This window comes from Canis lupus, chromosome 6, assembly GCF_048164855.1.
Source record: "Canis lupus baileyi chromosome 6, mCanLup2.hap1, whole genome shotgun sequence".
NCBI lineage: Eukaryota > Metazoa > Chordata > Mammalia > Carnivora > Canidae > Canis > Canis lupus.
In genome coordinates this window covers 9,580,813-9,596,361 of record NC_132843.1, presented here as the reverse complement: position 1 = coordinate 9,596,361, position 15,549 = coordinate 9,580,813, and the positions used below count along the sequence as shown (strand labels likewise).

General features: G+C 40.1%; 1 protein-coding gene across 50 annotated transcripts in view; it reads right to left on the bottom strand.

The window, feature by feature from the left end:
- EPB41L3 (erythrocyte membrane protein band 4.1 like 3) overlaps window positions 1-15,549 on the bottom strand; it is a 226,184-nt gene that overhangs the window by 12,976 nt on the left and 197,659 nt on the right. For 22 of the 50 annotated variants that reach the window (XM_072828827.1, XM_072828810.1, XM_072828818.1 and 19 more), the window contains exons 12-17: window positions 12,972-13,192; window positions 8,682-9,245; window positions 3,699-3,752; window positions 1,111-1,146; window positions 857-922; window positions 181-372 (exon numbers count right to left, since the gene is read on the bottom strand). In XM_072828827.1, coding sequence (XP_072684928.1) covers window positions 181-372; window positions 857-922; window positions 1,111-1,146; window positions 3,699-3,752; window positions 8,682-9,245; window positions 12,972-13,192 — 1,133 coding nt within the window. The remainder of the gene's footprint in view (window positions 1-180; window positions 373-856; window positions 923-1,110; window positions 1,147-3,698; window positions 3,753-8,681; window positions 9,246-12,971; window positions 13,193-15,549) is intronic. The other 28 variants (XM_072828861.1, XM_072828836.1, XM_072828830.1 and 25 more) reach the window with 14 other exon arrangements.

Below are 15,549 nucleotides of genomic sequence, written 5' to 3'. Positions count from 1 at the left end.
CATCATTTTACTCTGCAGCTTTGCTTTGGAGGCCTAAGTATGTGAGTTCAGGTTATACGCAGACAGGCGGCAAGACTGTCTACTCAGAAGCTTGCCAACTGCGTTCCCCAGGGGCAGGCCCTGTAGAGGAGTGATGCTAGTGAACAGAAGACGATGGCAACCCAATGCCCGAATACCGACCTCTTCAGGTACAAGTGGTTCGATCATGGGCGCGTCCTCCTGCCTGGCGGCTAGTCGCACTGGGGAAGTAGAAAGCCTCTTTTCCCATTCATTCGTGATGGCAGTGTCTGTGGAGGTTTCTAAAAAGGTTCTTTTCAGCTCACTAATATTGGTTTGGTGTTTCATCAGGTCATCTTGAGTTTTATCTAGCTCCTATATTCAGAACATAAAGAATCCAACAGTCAATGTTTTACATTTGCCTTCCTATCTGCGTTTTTTTTTTTTTTTTTCTAAAGTAATGTCAATCTCATTAGTACTCAAAATAAAAGGGATCTGATCAGGGCTCATGACACTACTACAAGCACTTTGGTGAAAATGTGATATTTCTAAGGAAGAGAGAAGAAAAAAAAATCTAGTTCACACAAGCAGAAAAATCAAAAGAGTTTTTAAAGGCAAACTATAAATATAGAGTGTAATTCACATGTAACAAGAAATTAAAACAAATACACACAGGAAAAAGGATCTATATCTAGGAGAAGGAAGGAATCAGAAAGGAATCAAAGTAGGCTAAGAAGGTATCCCCACTTATTCACAGGTGAGAGCACACAGTTCATGCACCATCGTATGAGCCCACAGGTATGCCACTAACAGAAATGCCAACACACACAAACATGCACTGGTATATACCAATACCAACCTCTAACATAAGATTACTATGTTTGACATACACATTTTCACCCTTTATTCGCTTAATCAGACTATTCTGAAAAAAGTGGAGAAGAAAGGGAAAGGTAAGGGACACAGTAGTCACGGGAACAAATGCCATCCTCCACACTGCACCGACAACACGGGTAACCGCCTACGGAGCATGCTGGAAGGCTGGGACACCGTAGACGAACAATGACTTATCACACACTGGTTTTTGTTTTTGTTTTATTTTTAATTTTCTACCTGTGCCTTGAGCTCTGCATCTTCCTCCTGGTCCGACTGCCAGCATCAAGAAAGAGTGGGAAATAAAGTCTTACCATGTAATTGACTCTATGATCGAAGAACTATGCTCTATAGAAACTTGCACTAGTTTGCTCTTGTTTGAATATGGATGTCATTTCTTTCCTATATGCAAGCCACCACATTCTCACACATAAATTCCGATGCTTATGAAGAAGACAGGGGTAAAAGATTCCCTGCTCGGTGAGTCTCTGACACTTTAACCTGGTGACTTCTAAGTGCCGATGAGCACACACACATACGTGGGAGGTGACAGCCAGCACTTGGCAGGCTGGCCTTAATGAACACTAGAAATGGTTCAGGAAGTGTGGGGAGCCACACCCAAACTACAATCCACAAGAGTGGTTATGATTACCCAATAATGAGAGCTCCCTTAGGATCTATAAGTCTTTATAACCCTATGAGGTTATAGCTATTATCCCCAATTTATAGGTCAGAGAACCGAGGCTCAAAGAATTTAACATAGAGGGTCCCACACTTAAGAATTTCTTGTAACCTTGAATTAGAACCTATAGACTTAGAAATAAATTTGGGAAGGGAGGAGGTTGATATGAGTTAAGAAAGTTAAAAAAAAAAGGATCAACTACCATCAACATTATCAGCATTTCTTTAAAATGTAGACAGGATCACTGTTGAGTTTTTAAAAAATACAACAGATTTATCTAAAAGCCACTTCATTATCTTTATTTTTCTAATTTCAAGGATCTGTTTAGCCCTTGGACTGGTATCTGAGTACCAGCAACTAGGTAACTAGGCCAAGCCTCATTTGCAGGCAGTAGTAAAGCTGCATGTCTTGCCAGGGGTACTCGGACCCAGGTCCACAGAGGAGGATCACAGTGTAATTACAGGTGAGAAGAGGGAGACACCTGAGCAGGTGGCCTGCAACCAATTAGTCTTTCTTGGCCCCAGCACATTTCACCTGGAACTACTATGGTCCTGGCTCCCGAGAGGAGAGAAGGGCAAGTATTTAAAAAGTGTGAGAGTGCACAGGTAACTCTAACTCTGGCAACACACTAATTCTTAAGTGTGTGGTGTGCTCACAGCTCTTTTATTTTTAAGCTTCATAATTACCTATGTTGCATGTACACGTTTGCATGCTTCAAACATTATATAGTATCCTTTAAAACTGGTATAGAAATTTAGAGTATTATTAAAATAACTGGTATAGAAATTTAGAGTATTATTAAAATATTCTGCATTTACAGCACACATTAAGATTCTGATGAAGCTTACTGAATTAACGTGTAGCTACATGTAACTATTAATTGTTATAAAATCAAGATGTAATTTTGTTATAATTTGGCACAGAAAATTATTAACTTGTAATAAATTTATATGTAATTGCTTAAAAGAATCTGGATAGTTGTTTTACAATATTATTTTTTAGAATTTCTTTTTAAGTACTTTCTATGCCCAATGCAAGGCTTGAACTCACAACCCCAAGATCAGGAGTCAGAGTGGCATGTTCTACTGACTGAGCCAGCCAGGTGTCCCTACAATATTATTATGATTAATATATATTTTTTCAATGAAAAATTGTGATTTCCAGACTTTGAATTATACTCTGGTATTTCCGAAGGATGAAATTCAATAAAATTCCATTTTAAAAAGTATTTCTGGAGATATTTTCAATTAAGTATTATACAGATACTATTTACATTTTTAGTTCTGAATGTCTTACTAGAAGACTGTTCTAACTGGATGATGTAAAAAACAACTTAGAGTAAATACTATCACAAAGTAAAAAACAAATTCTGTGAGGACTTTAGGAATGTCTTGACTTCCATTACCATAGATACTGTTTTTACCGAAATTTTAGCTATCAGTAGAGAATATTTGAAAAACAACATAGGTGCACACATGTTTATTTACCCTTATTAAGGATAAATGATAGCATAGTATTTTTCCTATCACTGTTCAATGTGATAGCATTTTTTTTTTAAATAGAGTACTAAGAGTAATTTGCTAATTTTTTCTTCCTTAGAGAATTCATTTCTTTTGAGTGACCTAGGTTATGTTCATCCAGTCTACAAACAGGAGTTAAAAGATGTATTATTATTTTAATTATTATTTGGGATCTAAAATATATCTAGTAAATAAGCTAATTAAATTGTGACCTTCCTCTTCACTTATCACGGCTATTATACATAAACAGCTTCTCATTTGGGAAAGGGGAATATATATGTACTTTTAAGTATTATTGGTTTAGCCAAAGGTTCTCAAGATGTGATCCTAAAATGGGCAGAGTCAACATCCCTGGGAACTTGCTAGAAATGCAAATTCTGGAGTCCCATCCCAGACCTTCTTTTGCAGGAGAAATAGGAGGAAGGGACTCTGCAGAGGATTCTGAGGCACGCCAGAATTTGAGAACCCCTGGCCTAGGCAATAGAATATATTTCTTGCCTCCTTTCAGAGTTAGAATTGATCTCTACTCTATCGAAGCTAATCTTCAAAGGCCCTGAATGCAGAGCCATGCTCATGAGGTGCTTGCGCTGGGCTGGCGACTAGCCGCCCGCAGTGATGGTACCAACCTCAGTAGCAGTGGTTTCCCCGTCGGCCGCGGTGTCCGTGCGCTCACTGTCGGTCTATTGATCACAGGAGTGACCAGGGTCCAGGAGGAAGGCAGGAATAGAAAACAAACCCATTCGGTCAAATAGGGCATGGCACAGGTCAAACAGCTCACTGTCTTTGTGATCTGTATCCTACTACCTTCCCACATGAATGCCAGGTTCAAGCAAAAGCAAAAGAAAGGCCAGAGCTAGGTTTCATCAGCAGAGCCACTCGGAGGAAGACCAGAGGCATGCAGCCTGCGGGAACCGCAGGAACTGCATTAGCCAAGCTGACTTGTCTGATTTCACGTCTCAGGAAAACCAAATTGTCATTCTTTCCCCCCACTTTTAACTAAAACCCCGAGAAAGGTCTCTTAAAAATGTTTAATGCAAATAAAATTGATGTTTATATCTGTTTTTCTACTAATAAGTCACATTTGAAAGGTAAATTTAAATAAATTAAATTTAAATTAAAATGTAAATTTAAATAAAAAGCTACTATAACAGTCACTGGACTTTCAGCCCCTCATTTATATCATGTTGATAATTTACACTCATGTATGACCATCAGGCTGTCTGCATTACCTATTGATTATAAAAAGCACATGCCAGTGACTCACAGGCATATGTTTTACATGTGAAAAATATAAGTCAGTTTTCAAGTAGCAATGTTAACTAGAGTTGTCATAGACTAACTGTTGTATTTATTTTGCCCCACCCTCCAATATAAAGAAGTTTATAAAGGAAGTATTTAAACATCTCTTCCCAAAACAACCAAATGAAGCAAATTATAATAATAAAAAAATAGAGAAAGAGAGACATCTACTTGTAAACAAATAAAACAAAGCACAGCATTTGACAGAGCCTAAGTTTTTAAGGGAGAATTATAATAGTAATTTCAGGACTGGTTTTTAAGCTGTTTCATTGAGGTTTATGGTTTCAAACTATTTTCTTTGGAGTACAACAGAACCATTGCCATTGAAAGTGGGACATTTGAATGCCATAATGTAATATTAACTGACTTTCCCTTCACAAATGTCAACTAATCATTACTAAAATTCCCTTGAGCAAAGGCACGCAATAAGTATTTTGAAAACAAAAATAAAAACTGGGGGCTGTAAGCATGTGAACCTGCCTCTTCAAATAATCTTTCAATCCTAACAACAAGGAATGTCAAGGAGGACAACTGGGACAGTGAGGTTCATATCAACCTAACTCTGGCTGGGCTGATTTCTTGGCGCTATTCCAAATTTCCATTTTATATATTCCTAAAAGAGAATACATTAAAATTCACGTTTGGCATGTGTGCCTGAGGTGGCCAGCTATTTTCAATGGTTTGGTAAAGAATGTGTCCTGACACATTTTCATGACCTGACAGCCTTGGCAATACACCTGGTCGGGGGAAGGGGTGACTATTTCATTTTCTTATGAGGGTGTTAGCATGGCTTTCCCAACTAGTAGCCTAGGGAAAGGCCAGTTTGACATAGGGGGAGAGAGACAAGTTATTGTTAAGGTATATGATAACCCAAAGAAACCTTATGCTTTCAAGAATAAATAGGAATGATCAGTGCTTGGCATACTAACTAGTTTTGTGAAAAACTTCCAAGGTGCTTTAAAGTATTTCTCCTCTTACATAATCACCCGTATGGTTTTAAAAACTATTAAAGCATTCTGGCTTTAGATCACAGTCGTGGTTGAGAGTGAGAGCTCTGATCTCAGACTAACATGAGCTCAAATCCTTGCTATTGAAGTTTCTGACACACTGGGCATGTTTCATGCTTTAATCCTCATTTCCTTTCAGTAAAATGGAGAAAAAGCAACAGCCTTAACGGTATCAGGTAATGGGACACTAAGTGCTTTCTATAAGGCCTGATGCATGCAGACCTGAAAGTGCCTATAACTGTAATATGTTACATTAATATATATTAGTATCACATTATAATATTACATAATTATTTTTTTTTGCTACATGAAAAAATAGCTTAGGCCATATCTTAACTCCCTTAAATTCTTACTGAGCATGTAGTTATTTAACAAATATAGTGCATGATCAATAAATCATTGATAAATGAAGAAAGGCTGAATAAAGTAGCTTTTATAGCAACTGTTCTTTATATACTATAAGTAAACAAAACTATGAAACGTCTAACATGTCACAGACTATCATATGAGTCTATATTTTCACAACTTAAAATGTTAAAAATTGGTTGATTCATTTTTTTTCCCCTCCAAATTCGAATCTTTTTTGTATCACGAAAAAATTCCTTACGAGCTGACACACAAATACATTCTATGGGATGGGGAGCTAAATTCAGCTTATGTTTCTTGATAAATGATTTAACATTCTGTGCCCCTTATGTGACCATTCTTGAAGGTACAAAGGAAAAAAAAAAGAGTGGTCAACAGCTTTCTAGTTTGAAGTGATTATGTCTTTCTACATTGGGTTTCACTCTTGAGAAAGGCTGGAGCTAATTAAGCTACCCCAACACGTGAGAAATGTAAACATTGATAAAATATTTGAAAAGAATTACATTCATTAGTGGTTTTGCAAAATGAACGTGACAGAGCTGAACCGTATGTTACACGAAGTCACTTCGTGTAGCTGCCAAAGTGCTTGAGGCCCAGAGAATAAAACAGGCCATGTAAACAAATGGCTTTTTTTTTTTTTTTTTTTTTAAATGGAATGACCTACATAGGAGTGCTCCAGCTTGGCCTGAACTAGAGAGCATAGCTCTTAACACTTGGGTTAAGAGACGACATAGAACAGATGGCCACATGTGAAGTCTTGTGTCGGAAGAGCTGTCGTAGGCGCTCCGGGCTGGAGAGCAGGGCTAAGACCCCAGAGGCCCAAGCTGGCTCAGAGGTTTGCAGTAACAGCAAGAGTGATCTGCTGGGAGGCTCCAGTCACGTGTCACTGGCTTGCATCGGGGAACTGCTGTGATTTGTTTTGCTGATGTAATGCAGACATGCCCAAGTTTAACATTAATTTTCATGCATTGATTACAACAAGATGTATACCCTGGATTAGGCACAAGATCTGTGTGGTTTGCTATAGAAAAGTTCCGTTATTTTAGAATTCAGAAAAGCATAGAATGGCAATCTTTTTGCTTTATGTTAGCTGGACAACTCCACTGCTAAAGGGAAAATAGGTGTCCAGGCTGGAAACCAGCTAATATTACAGTCTCTGTCGATAATCTTGTGTTCTTAATGTTGTATGTTCTAGTCCTATGTTATTTGGCAATATTGCCACTGTGAGAAATAGTGATATTGAAGCCTAGGAGTCATTCTCTCAAAATACTTAACGTGTATGAAAATATTTTTACATCAAATACACATATATGTATATATAGCTGGAGCTAAGTCATACGACCCAGGAACCTTGATTTGAAAGGGCTCTTATGCAATATCAAATGGAAAAGGGCAAACTTTTATTTAAAACATCTAGGAGACCATTCCCATTTTTGTCCTGCTACTGAGAAATAGTCATAATTTCACTAAATATAGATACTTACACACCCTCACAATTCTATATACTCACAGGTGCAGCTCAAATTATGAGTTCTGGCTGAGCTGAAAATTGAATAGACTTTTTCTTTTTCTTTCTTTCTTTTTTTTTTTTTTTTTTTTTGCATTGCTTTGACTTTGTGACTTTTTTTTTCTTCTAAATGTTGGGATTACTGGGCCTGTCTCCTGCCACAAAACATCTTGCTTTGTGAGAACAGAAGAGCTGGAAGGGCCTGGGGAGGGTGTGGGCAGGAGAGGGGGCGACAGCCAGGCCCTCTGTTGGCAGCTTCTGTTCTCTTCCCCTGCACTCTGAAGGGAACTGCCAGGCTGTTCACAGAGCTGTGGAGTGATGGGAGGGCAGGGCCGTTAGGAGGAAAAGCTACTGGCTACTATGTCAACTCACTCACTAGCTCAGATGAGGGACAGGAGACGGACAGGTAGCAAGCATGTCTTTCTCAGACACAAGCTGAAGGCCCATCCCTTCCCTACTGGGCGCATGCCTGGCTGAGAGTCACAGGGGCCTGTCTGGCTTCCTTGACCTTCCCAGATTGTCCATGTGTGCATGCGTGCGTGCATGCATGCATGCGTGTGTGTGTGTGTGTGTGTGTGTTTTCTGTCTCAGGCTGGAGTTGAAAGAATCACTGCCATCCAGTATATGTGTTGGCACAGTTAGGACTGATGGACTTCCAGCCTACTTTTACAGCATGCAGACATCTTCAAGGAGTCTTTTCTCAATCGTGTGGGAAAACTGCAGCTACTTCTGGTCTTCTTTGTGGCCCTTCTGACAACTAAGGTCACACAGGCCTTTTAAACTACTCGAGCATTTTTTCTGACCCAACACACCGTTGGGATCTGGTTCACCTTTGTGAGTAACAGAGACAGTCTGGCCATGACAACAGTGGGGACATTTTGGAATTTCTGGGGAGGACAGGTGTTTATAGCTGGGGGAAGCTACCCAAATGATGATAACACACTTCCTACAGATGTTCATTTCCACCTCGCCTTGAGGATCATTTACCTACTGGTATCACCACCATGTACCATTATGCCAGGATGCCTTTGGGGAACACCCCATAAATCTGGGTCAAACTTTTTTCTCGGTCTTATGTGTCCCTTCCTTTATGAAACAATAACTGACCAGAACCATTTAACCTAACCCCAATTTTAACATAGCTAATGGGTTATTTAAAACTGACTTCTGAGTCATTCATTCATCACTTGTAGAATCTGTGGGTAGCAGAAGGATTCTGGGCTGGGTGCAGACTGCTCCATCCACATGGTGTTGTGCCTAACCCTGGGGCCGGGTTGTACTCCCCGACACACAAAAACCTCTCACATGTCGGCACAGACAATAAATGAGGCTCTGAAAGTAGGACCACTATTGCAGTAGGCACCTAACAACTGTTTCGGACCGAAGCCCCGACCACGACAGGGAAGTGTGTTCTATGCCGAGGTACACACCTCTTCCTCTGAACTGTCACTCGGGTCATTGTCTAGTGAGGCACTCAAGGAGGCCGCCTTGGGCTCCAGGTAGCAGAGGCACATAGCCAGAGGGAAGGAGAGAGTGAGGGCATATGGCACTGAGAAGGAGGCGGAGAGCAGAAAGAAAAAGATGAAGAGGAAACAGGGCACAAGGGAGGGTGAGCGAATCGGGAGATAATGCTGCAGGCTCTGGGGGAGGAGGTTGGTTTCCGACAGGTTGGGGAAAGAGAGGTACCCATCATCATCTAGAAGAGAAGGGAAGGACTCCGGGAGCTGCAAGGAGAAGGAAAACAGGGTGGTCCCTTTGCCAGGCTGTGGCTTGTAGCTAAAAGCCACATCTTGGTCCCCTAGGGATGGCTTCCCTTTGTGGTCAGAGTCCAAGGTGGGCTCTCCATGCACACGCACGGTGCCTTTGGCTGGTTCCAAACCCAGGGGGTGACAGTCATTCTCCTTACACCTCCTACGGAGCTCTGGGGAGGATGCAGGGGGACGATGGGCTGATGGAGGGGACGGGGGACATGAGTCAGTGCCAAGCCCAGGTGACTGATGTGAAAGAGACAGAGAGAGAAAGCAGCAAACAGAGGTGCAAAAGGACAAAAAGAAAACTGCAATTAGTTAATTTTCTTATGGGTATCAATATAAAATTGTAAAACAAGAATTTTTTTAGCACTAGGGCTGTTCACGTACTTAAATTATTTAAGCTGCATGCCAACACTGCCATGAATGGCTACCGTTTTCCCATTAGACTGTCAAATACAGGGTGGGCTTATTTATTTATTTGTTTGTTTGTTTATTTTTAAAGTCAGAATAGAAGAATATTGGTGGGCAATCTCAAAGTCTACATGTTTCACACCATCCAAAAAAATTTGTTTAGACCAAACAACTCTAGAAAGTTTTAGGGTTCCGAGAGCAAGCATAACTCTCCGACAACTTCAAATCAAGACTTTCAATAACGTCTCTTGATCTCCAGCTAACAGATCTGTTACTAGAGTTCGGTTGGATTAAAAAACAAAAATGAATCCAAATTTTGATTATTAAAAAACATGTGTTTAGCATTATCTTTCCTCACTTAGTCAATTATATTCAAAACAGGTGGGTTTCCAAATCAAGAAGTTTCTGGCCTCACTCCTATCTGAGATGCAGCGCCACTCAGGGAAGTCAGCAATTAGTATTTTAGGAACTCATGCTCCCCAAAGAATTGAGGTTCCTTTGAAAACTTCTACTTTGGCTCCTTTCTCCATGATGTAAACAGACTTAAACTCAAATAAGGGTTTCAACAAGCTCACTAGCAAAAAGAATGTGCTTTCTTGTGATATGGCCCGTAAGCATTTACTTTGCATTAGTTGTGATCCATAAATAACAGAAAGGTACAATTTCCCTGCCTTCTGGTTTTTTTTTTTTTTTTTTTTTTTGCCTTCTGGTTTTTTTTTTAAAGTCGTCGCTATATTTAACTCCCCTGGTTTGAATCCTTAGCAGAATGACAAAGGCAGGCACCCCCACAAAGGTGCTCCTGGTGAGTTCAGGCTTCTGTGAGGAAGGGGAAGCTCTGTACATTCTCTCTGGCCTTGGCAGCTGTGACCACAGCCAGTTTCCTCTGCAGTTGGTGGAGGGCTGCTGGGCAGGAGGGGAAAGAGGGAAGCAAGCAAGCTCCAAACAGGACCTGGCATGACTTAGGAGCTGTGGCAGCCCCAGGAATTCAATTCAAGGTCACACAGAGCCTGCAGATAGACTTCCATTGCTCTCCGTGATACTCTGGGTGTGTGTGCGTGTGTGCACACACACACGCATACATGTGTGGTTAGCCTAGAGACCTGGTAGTGTAGAAATTACCCATCCTGCTATGTAAATCTCAATCCTGACCTGGTAAATATAAAGACAGAAGGTAAGAACATGCATAGATGAAACTGCATCATGGATATTCTAGAATTTAGAAAACTCTTTTCCGGTCTTAGGCAAGGATGTCTTTTCTCAATACTGGCATTTGACATTAAGCACTGGGTTTTAAACACGACCCTGCACAAATCCCATTCAACTTAGAATAATATAAAAGCTACAAGCTGACTTCTGCATGCAGCTGCCCAGTCACCTGGGGTGATCATTAGCCTGGGAAACATGCCTCCTCTCAAAGGAATCTAGGGGACCAGTCTTTTAAGAACTATTTTCAGTAATACACTTTCATTTGGGTTAAAAAATGAGTACCCTCTTTGTTACTTTTTGAAGATGGAGAAGAATAAAATGAAGGTTTAATTTTTCATGCTGCTTATTCAAGTGGTTTTTAAAAGACAGCTTTGCACTGTGGAAAATGAAGACAACCATCTCCCTACCTAAGCACTAGGCCTGGGCCACAGCCTTGCTGAAGGCATTTGGGTCAAAGTACTGGCTTCTCAGAGATTCAGACAATGAAAATCATAGTTTTTAGTCTTTTTGTTTTCCCATGCCATTAAGTGGAAAAAATGATGATGGTCTAGTGCTTTATTTTATTAAGATTTTAAAAAATTTATTCATGAGAGACACAGAGAGAGAGAGGCAGAGACACAGGCAGAGGGAGAAGCAGGCTCCACGCAGGGAACCCGATGCAGGACTCGATCTCGGGACTCCGGGATCATGCCCTGAGCCAAAGGCAGACGCTCAACCGCTGAGCCACCCAGGCATCCCTAGTGCTATATTTTATATACATGGTGAAATTTTCAAATTAAATAAAGAGAGACTGCAAGGGTCTGTTTTTCAAGCAAAAAGTCATTTCCTTTCATGTGTTGCTTTAATCACAGTCACAATCCATGAGAATTCTCGGATGGAATGGATGATTTCAGGAAGTCAGGGAAATCATTTGCTTTTCAGGCATACTACCTTTTTCTTATGTCCTACTCAAAAGCTGCCTTGATTTAATTGTAAAAACAAAATTCAGAACAAAGCACGTTTTAACAGCAAAAATGATCCAATATAGTTGCTGTCATTTCCTATCTTGTTCTTTATTTTTGTGTTTGGCAAAGAAATGATCTTATCCTAACAAAATGACAGATAGGGTTTTAGGTGGAATATTCTCACATACCTACAATATGTCGTGGGTCTATCCTTCACTGTGTAACTCTTATCAAAAGAAGCAATTTTGTTTTGAGCCCCAGGTGAGTCCCTGCTGCATAAATCTATATTTGAAGAGCACATGTTCAAGAGAACACTTTTGGGTCAAACCTGGGCAAGTTTTAGCATAACTTACGAGTTATACAACATTTTTATCCTGCTAGTTCTTTTTACCTGTACATTCCAGGAGCTACTCTGTTTTCCCATTATCATCACATATAAAACTCCCAATATAGTTTTTTGTTTGTTTTGTTTTCTGTTTTACTTTTAGGGAGCTGCTCTGCTACCTATAAAACCCTGAACCAGAAGTAGGCTGTCTATGTGTTTTCTGACTTCCATTTTTCTGCAAAGTTGCTTTAGGGTGCCAGATTACCAAAAAAATAAACATACTGCAAAAAAAAAAAAATGTTGGGGTGAAATGAAGTTTAAAAATTTAATGAATCAAACACCTTGGAGAAATTGCTGCCAAATTCACTTTCCATCTTCCTTTGCAATGGTCTGCTTTAATCTCTGTTTTCAAAACATGTCTGCTTGCTACTTTGATGATTAGATTATAATCTTAAAACTCAGAGAGCAAACAGTGTATAAATACACAGGCCATGGTCACTCAGTTACTTGCAGTCAGCAGAATGGCAACGTGATTACTGTATATCTAGAACAATATACAGTACTTGCATAGGAGAATGGGGCCAGAAACAAAGAAAATAGTTTTAGTGATAGTTCTGAAATGTGAGCCCAAACAGAAAAGTGTCATATAGCACTAAATGTATTTTTAAGATATATAGACAGGACAGCTGTTGAAAGTCTTACATAGCACATCAGTTAAAATAAAAATTTTCAAGAAGGAATCCTTCAGAAGAAAAATGTCGACAGAGGAAATCAGAATTTGGAAACTGATAATATGGATGTGACTAACGCTGAAATATGAATTACCCTAAGTCTTTTTTATTTTTATTTATTTTTATTTTTAAAGTAGGCTCTGCACCCAGAGTGGAGCCCAACGCGGGGCCCAAACTCACAACCCTGAGATCAAGACCCAAGCTGAGGTCAAGTTGGCCGCTTAACTGACTGAGCCACCCAGGCGCCCCGAGTTACCCTATGTCTTAGCACATTCCTGGTTTATAGCCTCAAAATTATTAAGTAGTTCTTCAAGGTCTAGGCAAGCCCTAAGAGGGAGCCTGGGAGATGTACCTTTCCCTCGTGCCGTGCTGCCGCGACCGGCGTGGCTTCTTCCGCCTTTTTCCGTCTGTCCTCTTCCTCGTCCCGCTCCTCCTCGGCCTTTTTCTCCGGAGTCACAGTGGTGATCAAGTTGGTCTGAGAGATACCCTTTGTTGTGGCGTACTGGCCAGTACCAACCTCTGCAGCAGACACAGAATCCTTCATGTATATTTCATGGTTTTCATTCACTGACGCTAAAAGCAAATACAATTGAAGAAAAAAAGTCTGAAATAGTTAAGGTAGAAGGTAGACCACCACCACCAATTGTCCCATTATGAAAAAAGGTACCCCTACCCCCGTCTGTCTGCAAAGACAAGGCAGTGCTGCAGGTACCTGCACCCTGGCACTATCAGAGACTCATCTTTCTAGAGCTTCTGCTATCCCAGTGTTTTAAAATGATTTAAAGGCTCATCTCTTAAAGCCACCAGAATAACTCTCAGGCTTTCTGGGGAGGAGGATGCACAAGCAGATGCAGCGGAGGGGTAGTATGCTGGGCTGCTACAAGCCTGGTACCCGACAGAGTAATGGGCTGGGCAGCGGCGCCAGGTGCTGGCGCCAAGTCCCAGAGTTAACAGCGGTATTTGCAGTGGACAACTGCACTCCTACACTTGACTTTGAGCATATCTTTGGAAGTGCCATTCACCAAGGAGCACTGAATTGGGGTTTTCAATTACTGTTATTAATAATGGCTAGAAAGTCCATCACTCCTGCAATGTAAAAAGTCCCATGCGTAATAATGAAAATGAAGCATCTTGATGGGATCATAAAATTTGGGAAGATTGTACAATTTGGGTGGTGACTCTGTTCAGCTGGAGTGCGGAGATGTTTTAATCTCTACTGCACTTTAAACAGACTACCCTGATATGCACAGACTCATTCATCTCTGATATTTTGGGACGATAAGACAAATGTTGCTAATGAAATTCATGCAAGTGCAAAGCATGCAAACATAAAAGATATGAGACACAGCCTTTCATCCCAACTAAAATGTCTTAGTGAAAGATGCTTAATTCAGTTACATTTTTAAAGTCTGATACTCATTATTTTCGGTTTTAGATATATACAACTTATTTAGAACTTATAAATGATACTTTTCAAATACACAGTAGCTAATCACAGGCAAAATATAATCAGCTTCATAGTTTAGGAAGTTTAAAATGTAAATGTAAGAAAATATTCTGAAATCCTTTTATAAGAGCTAAACTGTTTCACTAAAATATCTTCACTAAGATATTTTATGTTTCCTCGTTTTGATGAAAAAGCTCATATGAGATGCCATTTCCCAATGGGCTAGTTAGGGTGTTCTACATAAGATGCAACCTTGCAAAAAGCATTTTGTGTTCCAACATGCAGCCATGGCACCCAGCTCAACAGCACAGAAAACATACTAGAATTGGCAGGACCCCAAAGAGTGAGAGACAACACATACTAACATCACTTTTGGGCAGGGAGGAAGAGACAGTATGGTATTAGTACATTTATTTCACAATTGTCTTCTGTCTTGTCAATAATTATTATCACATAAAAGGCCATAAGGAAAACAACAGTTACAACACATGTGTTCCCTTGGGTACACATCACTGAACAAAGTGGATGATGCTCAGGGAAAATAGGGGTGATTCCAAAAAAGTTCCTCCAACACGGACTTATAGAATACATAGTTTACAGAGATTATCTCAAGGAGAAAGAAGAATAAATGGAACAAAGTAGTAAGAAAAGCTTCAACATTAAAGTGAATAGTTCAGTATCTTAATTTAACCCCAAACGGTCCTAATAAACATTTTATTCCAAAAGTTCGGCTCCAAGTTAGGTATTCCTGAAAGAGGCAACTATTGGAAGATAGAGAATGGTAACTGACTTCCTAGGCCAGCTCACAAAAACACAGAATAATCATGAATAGAATTATCATCACACCTATAACAAGAGGGCTGTCATACCTGTCTCATTCACTCTTTGCAAATGACCTTATTCCCATTTTACAGATAATGATGAAAACCCAGAGCTGGGAAGTTTAAATCATTCTCCAGTCGCTACACAGATGCACCTCAGTCTGGATCTACCTACTAGCGGAGGGTTTTTTCACTTCACGAGTAATGTACATGATTCAGCACTTAGGATACAATTCTGACTTTTCCTACAAACTGTTTAGCAAGTATTCCATTAGAGAAATACAACCTTCTAAATCAGGGGATTCAGGGAGTTACACCATCCTACCAGCCATGCTGGGGTCTGGTGAAAGGGAAGAGAGACCTGGGACTATGGTAAGTGGTGGCACAATAGGTAAGGATGAAGGTGATCCCACATTTTTGTAAGTTTGCGTTTTTAATTTTTTAAAATTATTTTTATGTTTTTGCTTATTATTACAATTGCACACACATGCTAGAAACTTCTCTTTTTATACACGTAGGATAGATCTTCTATAACACAACTAATCTCCAGGTGCTTTGAATTAGAAAACGGAGACTTGGCCATGGCTCACTTTCTAAGTATTACTACAGCTGCCATGTGTTGTAGTGGGAAGCACATCTGTGTGTTACTATAGACAGCAACA